Source organism: Lupinus angustifolius, chromosome LG06 (assembly GCF_001865875.1).
Source record: "Lupinus angustifolius cultivar Tanjil chromosome LG06, LupAngTanjil_v1.0, whole genome shotgun sequence".
Taxonomy (NCBI): domain Eukaryota; kingdom Viridiplantae; phylum Streptophyta; class Magnoliopsida; order Fabales; family Fabaceae; genus Lupinus; species Lupinus angustifolius.
This window is the reverse complement of record NC_032014.1, coordinates 2,769,284-2,788,109: the sequence shown is the minus strand read 5'-3', so window position 1 is coordinate 2,788,109 and position 18,826 is coordinate 2,769,284. Positions and strand designations below refer to the sequence as shown.

Below are 18,826 nucleotides of genomic sequence, written 5' to 3'. Positions count from 1 at the left end.
TGACTTTGATATATTGCCTTTGTATAATCTGTCATTCATATTTAATCGTTAATAACAATAGAAAAATAGATTTTGTTCGTCTCTATATTAAGGAATTTGTAGCTCAATGTCGTTCTGTTTGGAATAAAGGTGAGATCGGTTATAAGAGACAATATTAATACTGCTAAGACTATGGCCAGGGAATGTGGGATTTTGACAGATGGTGACATATCCATTAAAGGTCCAGTGTGCATATATGAATCCTGCGTCAATGTGTCAGACCATAATTTGCGAGACATGTTCTGAAACCGGACGGGGTCGGGATGAAAGTATTGTTTTCAGATGCTAATCGCATTTCCAATTAATTGCCAGATAAAATGTGCACAATCTTTGAAATAAAAAAGAGAGGGTCCATCCACAACCCAGTTCAGAAATATCTACTTGGTCTTTCAGTACTCAATTGAAAAAACTGTACAATGGCTAAACCTAAAAAGGCATGCAATGAAAGCCTGAATTATGTCAAAGGGCAAACAAAAGCATATGTGAGAGCCAAATAGAGAGAACAGACAATGATTTTGCAGCAAAGAAAAGCTATTCAGTGCAAAACCAAATCATCAAACACTCTTCTTCTTAGAGGCAGAGTAAAAGTTCAGGTACCACTTCACAAATTTGCTGAGTCCACTCTTCAAATCAGTTGCAGGCATGTAACCAAGCTCCCTTTGCCATCTGCTAATATTGGCATGTGTAAACCTAACATCTCCGTTTCTCGGCATTGGCACTACCTTCCTCTTTGCCTTCACCTTCAGAAGCTTCTCCAATATCGTCACAAGCTCAGTCACTGGCACAGGTGAAGTATTCCCCAAATTATAAATCCTGAACTGTGCATTGCCCTTCTTCTTGCCACCACTACCAGTACTTTTCTTAGCAGTATCCAAAGCACTTAAACACCCTTTCACTATATCATCAATGTAGGTAAAATCCCTCGCCACGGTTCCATGATTAGCCGATTCAAAGATAGTAATCTGCTTCCCCTTGAGAATATTCTTAGTGAAAAAGAAATAAGCCATATCAGGTCTACCCCATGGGCCATACACTGTGAAAAAGCGCAAACCGGATATGGAAATTCCGTAGATATGATTATAAGTATGTGCAATTTCTTCACCGGCTTTTTTCGTAGCGGCATAAAGACTTGCTGGTTGATCAGTTCTATCCTTCTCAGAAAACGGTACCTTAGAATTGAGTCCATAAACAGAACTCGATGAAGCCCATACAACCGCGGGTTGAGGATTCGCCAATTTACACGCTTCTAGAAGGTTCACGAACCCGTTTACATTGCTATGAATGTAAGAGCTAGGGTTCTGCATCGCGTAGCGAACACCGGCTTGTGCAGCGAGGTGCATCACGTGCGTGAACGGGACAAGATCGAAGAGCTTGCGGAGGAGCTGAGAATCGTTGATGTCGCCTTCGACGACGAAAATCCCGGCGCGTGTTAGAAGCTTACGGCGAGCGCGTTTGAGGTTGGGGTCATAGTAACGGTTGAAGTTATCGAGACCGAGAACGCCGTCTCCGCGGTGTTTTAATGCGAGGGAGACGTGACAACCGACGAAGCCGGCGGCGCCTGTGACGAGGACGGTGAAGGAGGAAGCGGTGGTATTACGCGCTGATTTGGTGACGCGCTTTTCCCAATCGGTGTGTGTAGGGGAGGGAGAAGGGGAGAAAATGAAGAAGAAGAGAATGAAAATGAGGAAAATGGAAGACCATAGTGTGCGTTTGAAGAATCTGAAGCGATGGTGGTGAATGAAAGGAGGGTAGTACTTTTCTGGTTTCAACTTTTCTATGTTTGACACTGATACTGTTTTCATTACTGACATTTTTTTTTTCTTTCTAATTTCACAGAAACAAATAAAGAAATGGCAGGTTGTGTTTTTGGTAAAACCCTAATTAAATATCCCACCCTGCATATATGTTATGTGATTGTTATCCATTGGGTTGGGAGAATCAGGAAGGAATATTTCTTTTTTATTATGCTGGAATTGTGGAGCGGAACCAGCTCCAATATGAGAAGAGAATGAATACTTTTAATTTGTAATTCTTACTAAAAGATGTAAAATTATGATTGCTAAAACTTTTTTTTTTGCCACATGTTCCAATTTCTTATCAGACCTTCCCAGAGGGTTTGATTCTGATTATCTAACACACAAATTTTGCGGCGCTTAGAGGGTGATGGTGGATGGACATTCTCAGAATTTGCTGAGTGGTTTGATTTTTTTTTACTGCATTGACTCTTTCTCCATTGCATTATGCATGTGCTCCTTGCTTGTTCTTATTATGGGAATTACTTTGTGCCAATTCCTTATTATTTTTATTCTTTAATTTGTCAAGAAAATAAAATTATGTAATCAATAGTCAATACTCTTTGATGAACAATTGCAAGAATCTTCAAAAAGACAACTATTTTTTAATGAAAAGGAAGAATCTTCCAAAAGCTAATGCATCCAAATCTAAAGAATGGAGATCTATCCATTATTCGAGTGAAGTACTATAATAGGAAAAATAGTATGAGACAATACTTTTATGTTTTCATACATAATAAAATAATATTTTTATTATTAAAAATAAAAATAAAAATAAGAACAGCGAGCAAGAATCCTTACTCTTGCACCGATATGTTGATTATTGACACACATAAAAGAAAAGGAAATACTATTATTTTCAAATAATACCGTGCAAGTGTGCAACATAAACCACGAAATGAAAAGAATACCATTATTTTCAAAGTAAACATCTATATACAAAATACCAACATAAACCCACTAGCACCTTAGCATTTACCATTTGTTTTGTCCCTACCATACACAATATCACGGTATTTATAAGAATACAAATAATGTGGCATTTTGAGGATTTCTTAGCTATCACTTTCGCGTGAGGAGCATAATAAGTGAAAAGGTTTACCGTCCACCACTCCACCTACCAAGTATATTCTATGACATGCTAGACAAAATTCAACACCAAGAACCTTTATTTTAGTCCATGGTATTTTGTCACATTTGCAAACTTCGTACCTTACTCTGTTTCTTAATGACAACTCACTCCACTACATGTTCAGAAAAGTCTTGGCTAGGAACTTCATTCCACAGACACATACACTTAAATGACATATATAAAGGGTTTTTTTTATTTATAGATATGCCAATTTTGACATGAGTGCTTATGGTACGAAGTTCCTATCCAAAAATCACTTACTAATGTCCATTTTCCTCCACTCCCATAGTTTGATGCAGTGCATTTGACTCAATTTCGTTGAAGCAATTAATACCAAAATCATGAATACCGAAATCCTGACAGTCCAATAACCAAGCATAATTATCCTCCCAAGGTGGCAGGCCCTTGTCAGTGTTATTATAAACATTATCTGCTTTAGGTGCTATGTCCCATAATGCATCATCGAGTAGAGTTTCATCAAGCCATAAGCTATTGATTAATGATTCATCTCTGCAAATACTATCCAACAAAAGGGACTCTCCACAAGAAGTGTTTTCAGCTTGGGATGTGCTTGAATTTGAATTATCCTCTGAGTTGAGAACCACATCATTGCCAGCTTTTTCTTCAGGGGATGAAACGTGTTTATTAAGAGGTTCATGAGTAACGGGATCAATACCCATCTTAAGGAGCTTTTTCTTGATATGGGTGTTCCAGTGGTTTTTAATCTCGTTATCTGTCCTTCCTGGTAACCGTGCAGCAATCTTGGACCACCTGAGAGAGAGCAAGATATACACCAATCAATCATATATTAAAGAGAAATGTTTATTGTAAGGTCATGTCCCTTTGTATTTTTATGTATATTTGAAGAGTGTATAATAAGATGATAAAGAATAGAAGAGAATTGGATAAACAGATCATAAAGGTATATGATATCAAATAAGAAATTCAAAATTTAATGTCCTTCTATATAAAAACCCAAAACTGTAAGTTAAGTTGCAGAATTGTGGATAAGCTGTATGTGTGGTCATTTATTGGTCGCAAAGATAAGTACTGATATCAAAATCAATCCTATATGTAATTATTCTTCACCCAACGATCACCTCCAATATAATATAACATTTTGGCATTGTGAAAAGAGAACTGCAATTATGCAGGACCATAAAGTATCTTTAAAGTAATAATAGCACAATATATTTAATATGAATCAAATGAACATATTCTTATATGTATGGAAACTGTTTCTTAGTTTTATGCCTTTGTTTTGCTTTTGAAATAATCTCATATCCCACTTAATAAAACTCAAATAAACAACATATTCTTATACTCATGCCTAGTTATTGTTTTTTCTTATATACATGCCTATTTTTTCTATCTACTTTATAACTATTGATCAAAAGGACTTTTGTCTTTAAAACGAGGATCAGTAGATGAATGATGTCAACTACCATTTGGATGCACCATGCCTGACATCTGTATCATATATAAGTAAAAAATTAAGCTTCAAATTGCCTTGTTTAAAACATGATTTCAATTTCAAACACAGTACCTTCATCAACATGAAAATGGTATAAACAAAAGGCAATGCATGCATGCATGCATGATGGTGATGAGGTAGTGAAAATAATGAAAAACCTATTGCCAAGACGAGCATGAAGATCAATAACAAGTTGCTCTTCTGCTTCAGTGAGAAGGCCTCTCTTCAAGTCAGGCCTAAGATAATTAGTCCAACGAAGACGACAACTTTTGCCACAACGTTTCAACCCAGCAAGCTTAGGCACTGCTCTCCAACAACACTGTCCATTGCTTAGAATAAAGTTGATGAGTTTCTTGTCTTCCTCACCAGTCCATGGACCTTTCTTTACTCCAAGTTTATCACAGCATGGTTGTCTTCCCATAACCACTAATTAACACAACACCACACACTACCTAATGCAAAATACTCACCAATATTAGCTTTTAATAATGACCCAAAAGCCCAACACCACACCCACCTTTATATAATAATAAGGTCCTCTCCTTTTAGAGCATATTATTATATGAAATTATTATTTTGCATTTTAAACATACATCAACATCATTGTAATAAGGGGTAAAGAGAAACTGAAGAGGGAGGGTTATGGGTCCATGTACTAATGGATTGTGAAAGGTACATGGGAACTAACATAGGATTTCTGGTGTTTCTAGCTCCATAGAATGGTGCTACATGTAAGCATCCAAAAAGAAAACAAATTAAAATATATCGTGCGTAAATTTTTTGAATCTTTTTAAAATTTCCTTTACAAATCCTCTACCCTGATTGCACTCTTACTCAATCATTTCGTCATCACTACGTTTACGTGTCCATAGTAGCTGTAGATTATGATTGTTCCCTAGTCTTTGGCACTGAAAAAAAATACAAATCTTCTATATAACAATTTTTTATTAGTTGCAAAGATAATGACAGAAATGTAGAAGATTTTTATTCCTGCGGATGAGATAAATGATAAGTTCACATTGTTTTGGACCAGAAAAAAATAAAATAACAAATCAGTAAATAAAAAATAACATACAATGATTGTTATTTAAAAGAAATTATATTTAATTTGTGAATCTACCAAGGAAGATACTAATAGTCAGAATTGCAAAAATCAGTTCGTATCCAATACTTAAAACTGGTCATACTAACCAGTTCTCAATTGAACTGTACCTATTTTTATTTAAAATTATTCTTTTAATGAAAATAAAAAAAGTTATTGGTTTTTTACTAATAAAAATGCCTATATTTGTCGACGGCCAAAAAAATCTTCCAAAGTCATTATTAACGGGTTAGGATCCTCTTCCAAAGTTATTGGTTTTTTACTAATAGAAATACCTAAAAGCAATATAAAAAATTAAATAATAAAATATTTTTATCCTTAAAATATAAGAATATCACACTTTTACCTCTAAGTATAAATGAAAAACCAATAACTTATTTTTTCAATTAGTGGAGAGGATTCTTTTCCATTATTAACTATCGGTTACATTTACTAGTATTCGTCTATCTAAAATAAAGATGCGTGCATGTCTTAGTAAAATTAAACCACAAAATTTGTTTAATATCTTTAACACGGACTAGCACATGATATTAACACGAACCATACACGTGTATGTATAAAGCAGCGTAATATATTTTATACTTATATATATTAAAGCAGTCTATATATGCCGAACTATTTCTAGCCTGTTCCATTCTTCCTAGATCATCTAGCTTATTGGTTGAACTAAGCATTAAAATATGTTTTGTTTCAGTATAGAAAAAAGGTCTAGAGTGCTCTCTAACCATTTCCTTAACCATGAAAGAAAACGAATGACGTACAATATAAAAGAAAAAGTTGGCAAAGGTTATTGTAACGCTAATAATAACACCTAGTCACATATTATGTACCCCATGGAGACAGGGCCAAATACCTTCATTTCGTGGGAAGCAAGTCATATCCAAGTCAAATCTTTTATGAAACACTTTGACCTCTTGAGTACATAACCCTCTTATTATGAATATAATACAATGTGACTCTTACAGTTTATAACTTTATGTTGGGGTAGTTGCCGACCCTAATTTTTTGTCTTTGACTTCTATACCTTGTTGTTTTTAGGAATGGTTTCGTTTCTTAGTCCCGCTATCCAAGCTTAACATTCTATTACTTATTACATGTTATTAAACATACGTGTGGGAGATGGAGATTGATTTTAAAATGATTTTTTGTGGTGTTTTATTAGTCCTTTTGAAACATATATAGAGATTATCAAAGTTGGTTTTCTTTGTGCTAACTACTAAGTGTAAACGTGAGCTAAAATTAGCCCTTGATTATATATTAGTTAATAATTAGGGTATAGTATCCTTGTTAGCAGATTAACCATTAAAAACAAGTTACATCTTATTATCCAAAGTGCCACTTGTCGAAAATCGTATTCAAATGCTATTTTGACTTGAAAGGCACTATTGGTAAGATAGGTAGAAAGACGTAGAGTACTTGTAATATACTACAGAAATGAACTAATGATGTAGTGCAAGCTAATTAAGGGTTGTATTGCTTGCAAGTTGGACCTATCTGTCTCCATTACTGTAGCAGATGTGAGTTCCTTATTGGATTCACCGCCACAATTTTTTTTGCAAACATTCCGGTACACGCTTGAGCAGGGTTTTTATTTTTTGTTTTTTTCAGCACGCTGGAAAAAGCATATTCGATGATTATTAGGACAAAGAAGTTCGAATTTTCAACAGCTTAATATTTGTTGTGATGACGAGGGCAATTTCAAGAGATAACGTTGATGATAAATGGAATTTTGAAGCATATAAATGAGTTTAACATTATGATGAACTAAAACCTTTAAGTATTAGATTTATATGTTCTTCATCTACTTTTATATAATGTGTGACTTCTTCATTTATAATTGTAATATCCAACAATGAATTATCGACCCTAAAAATAGCTCGGATTAATTAAATTGTCAACATGGGACTTTATGTGGAAATGAATGCAGCATTCCATTTATTATTTTTTAGTACAATGTCGAAACCTAAGTTAAATAGAATGAATAATAATGGTTCCGACAGTCGTACGTCATAAAATGTAGTCATTTGCATAATTGCATTTCATTTTCTTTGGACAGGATGGACCGTGACTTTGCTGGTTAGAGTCATACACACAAATCGCATATTCATCCACCACTGAGTTTAGGAACTGATGTAAAAGGATTTGTCAAAAATAACATTATATTATTGACATGACATACCATAACTTTCAAATAAATAGTGGCACCAAAAGCAATCAACTGAAATTTCACAAAAACATGACTGGTCTCACTAATCCAAATGAAACAGATGTTTCAAAATTTGGAAAGAAAAGAAAACGAAAATACATTCAATTAAATAAAAGACAATCCAATGCGTTGAAATACATAAAGGAAAAGACATGATTAACTCCGATATAGGTTGGGCCGTGGGCTTCCAAATGTTACAAAATGCACCCATCCCAATTAAATAGTATAGCGGTCCAAAATAACAGTGCGAAGGAGAGCACAGTAATTTTAACTCTGCCTGCTCCTCCCTCATCAGCTCCACGAGTAGCTACAACAGATAAAAAATGCAGTTTAATAATGTACAGTATTCTAACATTTTTAATTCCTCGTGCGCTTTTTTTTGCAGTTTAGTTATCATACAATCATCTAATTTTGTTATATAAAACCTAACCATAGTTTTTTTTTATCATTGATGCATACATTTTTTATATATTATTAGCTATTTAAGTTTAAGGGCTAAATTCAATTTGATGGATATAATTGGAGAGTCTCGTAATTAAATGAGGACAAATTTTCTTTTAACTTTTTATTGACACTAACTTCAAAATATGATGATTGAGTTTTTTTGTCACATGTCACAATCCCTATCTAGTATTGTACTTGAAAAAATAACAAAGAATCCTTATATGATTCTTTTTTTGTTTCCTCATATTAATTCACACAAAAAGTTTAACTTTAATGATAACGGAAATATGATGCATCATGCAAGCTAAGCTATTGCAGATGAATGTTGTTAATGAAGGAAGAAATAAAATATGAGAAGCTTCTTCTTACCTTGCGGCTTAACTGAAGATGATGGGGTTGGAGCTGAAAGAGCAGCTGAAATTTTGTGGAAAGAAGGGTAAAATAATAATAATTAGTAACTGACATGACAATATATATATAGAGGATTTTGTTAAATCATGTCATTTGTGTAACTTTCAAAAGAACAAGGATCCCAAGATCCACACCATATTAGTAAAAGTTCATGACATATGATATTTATCAATTTATGTATGTATGTACCTTTGCATATGGTGTTACTAATTTCCACACCACATGAGTGGCCAAGTTTGAAAGCCTGAGTCTCAGTAACACCAAGACTTTCAAGAATACCAGGAGTGAACACAAATTGGCACAAACATGTTTTCTGGGTTGCATATATATTCTTAAGTGGATTGCAGCAAGTGTTGGATGGGGTAATAGTGGTGTTTATGTAGTCCAAACATTGTGATATCTGTTCTGCACAAGGGGGTAAAGCTTGCCCCTCTGCCAAGTTAACTACACTTATGCTCACCATTATGACCCAAGCCATCACCAATGATATACTCATGCTACAACGATCCATTTTGTTATTCCAGTGCTCTTATTGAATTGCTTTGGTTTTGTGGTTATGTTACTGCTTTATTTATAGCTAGCTCTCTGTCTCCCTCAAGAGGGTCATTTCAGATTTCATGTTGACTAATAAATATTTGAGATAAGCACGTCCTTATATAATACTGTTAGTAGTTGCCACTTGCTATTCTGCCTTTAGCTAAAAAGGGAAAGTCAATTAGGTTGGGTGCTGATCCTGATAAAGTTATTGGCTAGCAAAATAATCTTCAACAGCAATTATGACCTCAATATCATGGTTTTAATAGTCTTTCCAATGATACTGTAATTGCAATTGCAACTATGTTTTCTCACGAACACAGTTACAATTTAAAATCATGATAGAGATCTTCTAACTATTGTTATTCCCAATGTAACATTTTATTAATGATTATAAAATGTGTTAGAACATCAATTATAAATTAACCAAATTATAAAATGATTAAAGAATAGATCGAGTGGAGATTCACTTACTCTAAGAGTCTCCTCGTCCTAACCATCAGTTCTATATACATTTAATGGTTTAGATATACTTATTAATTCAAACTATTGAATTTTCATAAAATTAATGACTAAAATTTGTAGTAAATTTAAAAAATTTGCTATTAGAGTAAGGGGATCCATCCCTAAAGAATAAGATTTGTAGCTGCTCTGAGGTTGAAAAATGAAATGTTGATGATCTTCCAGACAAGGAATGAGATTGAAATGGTCAAGTAGTAGAGTCTTTATTCCCCGAACCTATACAATGTATTTGTTAGTTTCTAAAGTGATGGATTTTGTTTTTTTTAACCACATCACATGTATTATTTATGCATTCAATGGAGTCAATCATATTTAAGTGCGATATGATCACTACATATGGCAAAGGCATTCTTATGTAGATTTGAATTCGAGACAACTCAAAAACTAAAATAACCTACACCAATCAATCTGTGTTTGGTGATAAAATTTGAGAACTTAATTGGCTAATATGATTGTAGTAACCACCATTCAATTCTAATGGTTGGTCATGATCCCACATTGTAAAATGATCAGTGAAAAATCTAGATAGTTTTAGTTGGACGCTTATAGTATACCTGAAACAATTATAGTATAATTATGATATATTTTGCTTTCTGATATGCTGAGATATGCAATCTAATAATATATTTAAACTTGAGTATGCTGAGTTAGACTTGAATAATTTGTATATTGTTTATAAAACAATAATACCGATATTTACCTATTCTAAAAAGTTTTATTAGAGTATAGAAACATATAAAGATAATTTTGTCAGGTAAGAGTTAGACTGCAAATTAATTTATTAACGTTGTGTACACAAGTTACTAGATAAATATGTGAAAAAAACTTTTAATTATACATTATAATTAATAATACTTCAAGATAGACACATAATCATATAATTTTTATAAATATAATAGCTACTAACAAATCAGGAATAATAAAAACATCAATTATATGCAAATTTTAATTCAATAATATTAAAACACCCACATAGTAAAGATTCAGTAATCAGTAGAGACTCATGAGGCTTCAACACATCATCATCACATTATTATTCAACTTTTGACTTTTTATATCTTCTAACACAAATGGTTTCATAAGACTAACACATTTGCATCAATTTTTATTGCAATAGTATTAATAATATACTACATCTACTTTTTTGTAGATATTATTATATTTTCATGTGATTAATATTTGTCAAGCAAGTTAATTATATTCAAACATTAAAAAACAATTTAGATTGATTTCATTAAGCTAAGAGTGTTAATCTCCATCAGATTTTTAAGAATAACAAAGTCTCAAAAAGATTATTATCATTATTATGTCGAGACTCTCATAAAACTCTATTAGCGTTCACAGGGACATAATATTTTTTAAAATAATTGAGTTGTAATGAATAGATGTTTTTTAAATCGATATATTCGGGCACCAACAAGACACTGGTCTAGTGATATAAAGTCTTATTAGATCTTTAGGTTGATGGTTCGATTCCTAGGATAGACATTTGTTGGGAGGAGTAACACGAACCCGAAAAAGATTAGTTTCTTACTCAAAAAAGATAAAATAATACCTTGATAGTATAAAAAAAATCAATATATTGAGTAGAACGCAGACAGCTATAAGATCAAGCTGAAATATTCCCTCATTTGATTCCCAGTGATCCATTATCAATCCCAATTGTTGCTTAGTGAGTCTATAAATAAAATAGAGGTTGACCTTTAATCATCTCACAGAGGTGTCAAAACAAGGCTGGCAACATCGAAGCGATTATACAATGACCAGTTTTGACGTGGCCACCAAACAAGAAAATACTAGTTGTGTTTACTTTTATAATTTATAAAACAAACCAATCTATACTTGTTTGTCAGCCTCTATCATCTCTTATTAATTGTATAATAATGGAAATGAAGAAATTATAAATTTCAGGATGTAGTCTCTATGTCCAGTGCAAATCTAATTGAAAATGATATATATCATTTTACCAACAAAAAAAGAAGATATATGTCGGTTTTAAATGAATTGCACAACTGTCTTCTGGCATGCATGCATGTTCAATCTGTTATTAAGGCTGGCTTAATAATCATCCGATAGGAATATTTCATCATCAAGTATAATGAAGAAGGAAGAGTGAAAGAAGTTAAAGATTGGTTGAAACTTGAAAGGGAACTTGGGTGGAGGGTATCATTGTCACCAAGACTTAGCTATCACTTTCATACTGATACCATTTTTTACACGGTGTTCCACTATTTACGAGAGGGTATCAGTAGCATTTTGCGGTGGTTATACGCAGCTGAAATGCCAAAATAAATTCTTCAATCTAATATTTACATATTTATTCAAACACACTTACAAGTTTTTGGTAAATTTGGGCAAATTTCTACCGGGTCTTGGCTTGAAATTTTAAATTTTATTTATTTATTTTTTATTCAAAAATAATATAAAATCATAATCATTATGAGAGAAAAAATTGACACGTGTCATAATTCTACTTAGCACTGGACTCTCCAGACTTGAGAGGATCCCCTTCCATGTAGAGACCACTAGACCAGGTAGACCAGGCATCATTGCAATGAGCTTTTGAGACCAAACTCTCGTAAACTTTGAATTAAAAAACAAGACACCCAAGTCTAAAATTGGGAACGTCTTCCCCAAAATTAAATGGAGTTGTGCCAACCAGACACTTGCATTTCATGTCCCATGATTCTACTAATTGACAACAATTCAACTCCATGGAATTGTGACTTCTAACTATCAACCATATCCAAGAGCAAAATAAAATCAGCAACGCCACTAGGGAAAAATATTTATGAAATTTGATTCTGAGTTTTGCTATATCCTTCTAAAATATATTATTTGAAAAGTTCTACTTATTCTAAATAAAGTATCATGAAAACAAATTGTATTATCATTTTGAAAATATAAAATAGGGTAAAAATATTCAATTTCTAAGAAGAATTGAGGGAAATTAAAATTATTCTTCTCAAAATATTTTTGCGATGTTATCATGCTGTTTCTAGTTACTGGTTAATAGTTCATGCATTTGCAACTATGTGTACGTTATTTTTTATTTTTGGTCAGATCATTCACTGCGTACTGCATACTGATCATTCACTGCATACTTTCCCTGGGTTTCAATAGAAGGACTTTAGATCCAAGTTTTCTCTTTCCATTCATCTCAAAGAATAATCCGGTATATTATGACGAAACAGTAAAGTTAACAAAAAATAAAATGATAGCGCCAAATTCACATTTTTTTATTTGAAATCAAATTAAAACCTATAAGATAGAATATCAAAAAGCATTTTAACCTCAACGAGAATAGCTAAAAAAATCCAATATTCATGAGAATGCTGCAACATGAAAATGAGTTTTGATTCCTCTACCATGTCATAATAAAATGAGAAATAAAGAAAAACAGATTATTGATATGAAATAAATGAACCTTGTAATCAATCACAAATGGCATTCCCTATAACAAAATGTGTCCAAAGACAAATCAAAACATCCAATTTTCAATCCACGACTAAAATGCATCTAAATCAAAAAAGTTACTCAACTGCTAATGAATATTATTCCGTTTCCCATATTCATTCACGTAGCCTAATAATTGTCTATACCACCACTTCGTTCACGTCGTTTACATCTCATTATCACGTCACAAACCATTGAGTTCAAGCCAGTAAAGGATCTTAAAAACTAAATCACTAGAGACCAAAGTTTTCATTCTGAACACACAACCATAATAATACCCGATTTGTTAAGGTTTTAGAAATTTACTAAAACTAAATCACAACCAAAATTTTGACCACATTGGTCACAATTGCCCATAATTATCCGAAACAAGAAAAAAAATTGCTTTCAAAACAAAACCAAAATTGTGACCACATTGGTCACAGTCATCCATAATTATCCAAAAGAGAACAAATTGGTTTCCAAAAGACAACTACAACCACTGCTTAAAAGCTTACCAAGGAGCAATGAAGGACGAAAAATAGCCAGCGTTTGATTCTTCAAATCATTTATATAAACAAAAACGAAGGGAAAGTAAAAATAACTCAAAAATACCCAACTATTTCCTTTTCAATCCAATCTACTTTGAATATTAGAGTCACACCGGCAAATACAATAATCCAACCGTTCCTTTTGCATGAACAATCCCCTTGCATCAAATCAACTTATTTCATCTGGACAATTCCAGCACTGATAAGCTTTTGGATCTTATTCATCACCATTGGATTCTTCATATGATCCTGTGCAGACTTGGGATTTTCCTGGAAATCAACCAATACCTGCATACACACAAAACAAACATTATCACATCCACTCCTTATTACACCCGCAAAATACACATCAACATTCAATCAAGATGGGAACAAACCTGTCTCATAACAGGGTCTTGGAGAATGTTCTGTATCTCCGGGTCCTGCATTCCCTTGGCCTGCAAGAATACAAGATTTAGAAACTTATAGAACAAACATACAAAATAAATAAATACCTAACTGAAATGATGAGGGCAATGAAGACAAATCAAACAGTACGCCATTACCTGTCTCTCCTTCAATTCATCAGGAGTTAAATCCCCCCTGCTGGCCTTGTTAATTTGTTGTACACATCTGAAACGGGTATAAGGCGATTAGATACACACATTATAGCAGTGGGTAAGGAAAGTTGAAATATTAATCACAAATTACAGTAACATAGAACATTGGCATACCTTGAAATGCCATCAAGCATCTCTTGGTTGTTAGGGTCATGTTTCAACCCCTCTCGATATGTTTCCAGAGCCTTCTCATATTCTTTCATGAAAAACTGTACAGCACCTTTCCTGGTATAACCCTTCACGAAGGCAGGATCAAGCTCAATGCACTTCTCTGCATCCTTTAAACCTTCAGGCATTGCCCCCAGTTTAGTGTAGCATGCAGCTCTGTTGCTGTATGTCTGAAAGAAATGGAGTAGTCCGAGGGATTAGGACCCACATATGTCATCAAACACAATGATAATCACAGTAGTTTCAAAATAATATTATTACCCTAGGCTCATCTGGGTTTCTTCTTAAGGACTCTGTGTAATGCTTGATAGCCTCAGGATACTTCTGCTGCTTGAAGAATTCATTCCCTGGGCGTCAATGTTGTTAATTATATGAAGTTACTTTCACAGATCATAACACAGGATACATAGCTAACGTGGTTCTTTCATAATAGACTAATGCTTGCAACAAATGAACTGAGAAGAGCAGACAAAAAGAAATAATACCTTTTTCTCTTTCCTCGTCAGCCAACTTTGGATCAAAATACTCCTGCTGTTCTAGTTCTTTCTTGGCCTTTTCAGCTTCATTCAGTTTCTTCAGGGTGTCTGGGTTGCGGTGCTCTGTAAGTGCTTTTTGGTAAGTCTCAATGGCACGATCATAATCCTTTGAGGATTTTGCCAGTTTGACTAAGGCATTTCCTTTCCTTGTCAAAGCTCTTGCTATCATCTTGTAGTCTGATCTTAGTTCTCTTCCTCTTTCAGCGGCCTTGTCACAGTCTTTAATGCATTCCTCATACTGGAAAAACATTTAACCCAAAAAAGTTGTAAAAATGCAAAATACACGAAAAATAATCCCCTACCTAAGCAGAATGTTAATCCTTACTGTTGTTTCATACAATTTCATGGTCTGATATATCAAACAAATCCTATACAAATGAAACCTAATCCTGTGTGGAACTTCACAAACGTAAAAAAATTGACAAATTTGACCAAGTTCATTAACCATCAGACAACCTTCAGCAACAAACTACTGTGGTATTGATGGCATGTCCATAGCAAATATTGACATCAACTGTTATCCTTAATTATCCTAGAAATTCCTTCGACCAAACATAACCTAATGATGTGATGAGCTAAGTAGCATGGATACAAGTGCTTTTGCAATGAGTACTGACAGTACAAGTAGTGGTACTAGAAATGACAAATTTCAAACTAGGACGCAAGTAGAACATAATTCCATAACGATAAAAGAAACAAATCATGAGATAAACAAAATTTTCATAATGGTTTAACAACGAATTTTGTTAAAAAATCTATCAAGTATTTCAGGTAGTCCAAAATACATATTAAAGGAATAGGGATTGTGGTTAAAATAGAGTGAAATAAAAGTTTGTCTCAACTTATATGAAACCGAATAACTTCGCAACAAGACATAATATTTTGCATGAATTGATTACTTTTATTTAAGTGATATGGCGTGCCAAGTTATCATGTGTGTATTTTGATTAGAAACACATCTATAAGCACAGTTAGAAGCAAGCACTTAAGAGTTCATAGAATCCATACAGCAGCATAAGTTATGACCATTAATCCATTGATTTGCTTAATCTATAAGTAAAACAAGGTATACCTTTCCCATCTCCAGGTAAACAGCAGCACGGTTAGTGAGATATGAAATGTCCTCATCATCCAACTCCAAAGCCTTTGAGTAATGCTGAATCGCGGTATCAAAATCCTTCTTCTTATAGGCAGCATTACCTGCTTCCTTTTCCTTCTGAGCCTGAGCCTTCTTCTCTTTTGCCTCCTTCTCCTCATCCGGTATTTCCATAGGCTCCGGCTGAGGTTCCGGCTCAGGAACAGGCTCAGGTTCAGCAGCTCTCTTCCTCTCCGATTGCGAGGGAGAAGGCGAAGAAGCCTCGGCCTCCGCATCAGGAATATCAAAGTCCTCGTTAGCGGTTTGAATCTTGATATTGAGCAAAACACCAATAGCTCGCATGACTCTCTGATCCTTCAAGTACAAGTTCAAATTACTTGGATCTTTCTGAATATCCTGCATCATCTTCACAAAATCAGGTTGTTGAAGATAAACCCTAGTGGTCGCATCAGCGGTGAGCTTGGACCACATCTCAGGCCCGGTGAAAGCATCGCCGAAGGGGTTTGCTGATGGAGGGGGTGCCGAGCGCGACCTCGTAGCGGCGGCGGTGGCGGCCTGGGCATCTGCTAATCCAGATTTCAGGGCGTCGTTGTTAGGGTCGATTTCGAGTCCCTTCTTGTAAGCCGAAACGGCGTCGCTGTGTTGGCCAAGGCCGATATGAGCGGCGCCGAGGCGGCTGTAGCCCTTGGACCAATCGGCCTTGAGCTCGACGGTTTTCTTAGCGTCAGTCAAAGCTTCGGTGTAGTTTTGGATGGAAGCGTATGCGGCGGATCGGTTTGAATAGAGGACGTGGTTGGTGGGGGATAAAGCGATGGCGTCGGAGAAGTGACGGATTGCGGCGGCGTAATCGCCGGAAGAGAAAGCGGCGTTGCCTTTGGCTTTAGCTTCGTCTGCCATTGAGGGGATTGGAATTGGGGATCTTTTAGAAGAAGAAACGGAAAAATAAGAAAGAAGGATTTTATGTTAACGAAGGAGTGAAAGGGGGAAGTGCTTATAGGAAGTGTTGTAGAGTCTAGAGACTTCTAGGGCTTGGGTTTCTGGAATCTTCTGCCCGCATCTCCACTTGTGTTTGCAAAAAATAATATAATAAAAAGGAAAATATATCTTCTCTTTTAAAGGAAAATATACCCAATATTTTACATTATATAAAATGTGAAATGAAATATGTTTATAAAGTACAAGGATTTGTGCTACTAAGCGCATGTTCCATAATGAACTAAATTTAGTTTGGATTTAATATGTATAAACTGATAATATAAATGATTTTTATATTATCAATAAATTATCAATCACTAATTTGTTAATTATTGTTGACTTTCAAACAAAAGTAATACAAACCAATGGTAGATAATGTGTTGATAATGTAAATATCAATGCATACATTTTAAACTCATTTAATTTATCTTATCTTTTATTTTTTGTGTATATATTTCCTCACTTTTGTATACATCCCAACAAGTGTCTCTTTCAAGAATTAAATCATTAATTTTTTATATAAAATTTAAAATAATAATAAAACAATACAAAAATCTAAATATATGCAAAAAATAATAATAGGAGCTAAAAGCTAGAGAAACTTCACTTGAATACATTATTATAATATAATGTACAAAAACATGTTAGAGTACATAATGATTAAAAAGTTAAGGATTTAATTTCTAAGAATTATATTTGTTGGGATAAATATTTACGCATTTTGAAATATATTAATTTATTATCCAAATGATGATGAATATTCTTAGTAATATCAAAAATAATAATATAAAGAATATATAAAATGTAATACAAAAAATATAATGTAATAACCAAAAATGTTTTTTTAATTTGTGATAAGCTAGTTTATGTAATCTATCTAGTATAGGTATATATTGTTGTTATATTTATCGATTATTTTTAATATATCTAATTTTGTAATATTTGATGTTGAGTTTTAATGTTGTTTATCTGGTTGAGATATGAATTCTTATTTTTCCTTAACATGTAAAATAAATTATTTCAAGAGTAATTTAAAAAAACATTCTAAAATTGTAAAAACAAGTTTGGTTTATAGTAAATTGTAATTATAGATGACAAAAATATTCGATACATATCCATAAAAATATATGCAATATGTACTAATAAAAGTTGCTCGTAAATAAAGATGAATATCATGATATTAGCCTCATATATTATTTGCATTTTTTGTTAATTAAATATTATATATTTTTTATTGTTTTAAAATTGTGCATTATCCATTTTATTGTTATTACATAATAAATTTTAGTGATGAATTATGATGATACATTTAATATGTAATAGGTTATTATTTTTGTAATAATTATTTTATATATTGGTTGTTAGAAAAAATACAAACATATGCCAAAACTTAAAAATTTATTGGACATCCTACATCCATTCATTATCATTCCTAATTACAATATAACACAATTTTTTCACAACCAACAAGATGTTACCCAAACAACACTTTCTATCTTGACTAGAAGTTTTCCATGTAACCAATTAAGACCCAAGTCCTTGATTGATTAGAAATCTAGGAGATATGTCTGACTTAAAGAATAACTGTTAAGTGTCAAATTGTTAAGGAAATTTATATGCTTTTGGGGTACTTAGCACATATTTATACTGTCATTATGTACAATTCCCAATAATTTAGTTAATCTTGTATTGTTTAGGAAATTACCCATGTTTTATTGTTTTTAGGTTTAGGAATGATGAACAAAAGAGAAGAAAAAAAATAGAAGAATGAGTTTCTGAACAGCACAAGTCTCGCCCAAGTGAGGGAAT

At 33.4% G+C, this 18,826-nt stretch overlaps 4 protein-coding genes across 4 annotated transcripts; all 4 read right to left on the bottom strand.

Annotated features, from left to right (window-relative positions):
* On the bottom strand, positions 117–1,884 carry LOC109348922 (UDP-glucuronate 4-epimerase 5-like). The gene has a single exon (XM_019589534.1). The coding sequence runs from the start codon at positions 1,848–1,850 to the stop codon at positions 594–596; it is 1,257 nt and encodes a 418-aa protein (XP_019445079.1). The 5' UTR covers positions 1,851–1,884; the 3' UTR covers positions 117–593.
* On the bottom strand, positions 2,735–5,127 carry LOC109348925 (protein ODORANT1-like). The gene is made up of 2 exons (XM_019589536.1): positions 4,597–5,127; positions 2,735–3,735 (listed from the first exon to the last, which is right to left on the bottom strand). Exons 1-2 carry the CDS (start codon positions 4,857–4,859, stop codon positions 3,225–3,227), a joined length of 774 nt encoding a protein of 257 aa, XP_019445081.1. The 5' UTR covers positions 4,860–5,127; the 3' UTR covers positions 2,735–3,224.
* On the bottom strand, positions 7,934–9,227 carry LOC109350870 (lipid transfer-like protein VAS). Its single transcript, XM_019592182.1, has 3 exons — positions 8,791–9,227; positions 8,560–8,604; positions 7,934–8,053 (listed from the first exon to the last, which is right to left on the bottom strand). The coding sequence occupies exons 1-3, from the start codon at positions 9,110–9,112 to the stop codon at positions 7,941–7,943; spliced, it is 480 nt and encodes a 159-aa protein (XP_019447727.1). The 5' UTR covers positions 9,113–9,227; the 3' UTR covers positions 7,934–7,940.
* Positions 13,621–17,094, bottom strand: LOC109348919 (hsp70-Hsp90 organizing protein 1-like). Its single transcript, XM_019589531.1, has 7 exons — positions 16,019–17,094; positions 14,896–15,184; positions 14,672–14,757; positions 14,357–14,580; positions 14,189–14,255; positions 14,021–14,080; positions 13,621–13,931 (listed from the first exon to the last, which is right to left on the bottom strand). Exons 1-7 carry the CDS (start codon positions 16,937–16,939, stop codon positions 13,818–13,820), a joined length of 1,761 nt encoding a protein of 586 aa, XP_019445076.1. The 5' UTR covers positions 16,940–17,094; the 3' UTR covers positions 13,621–13,817.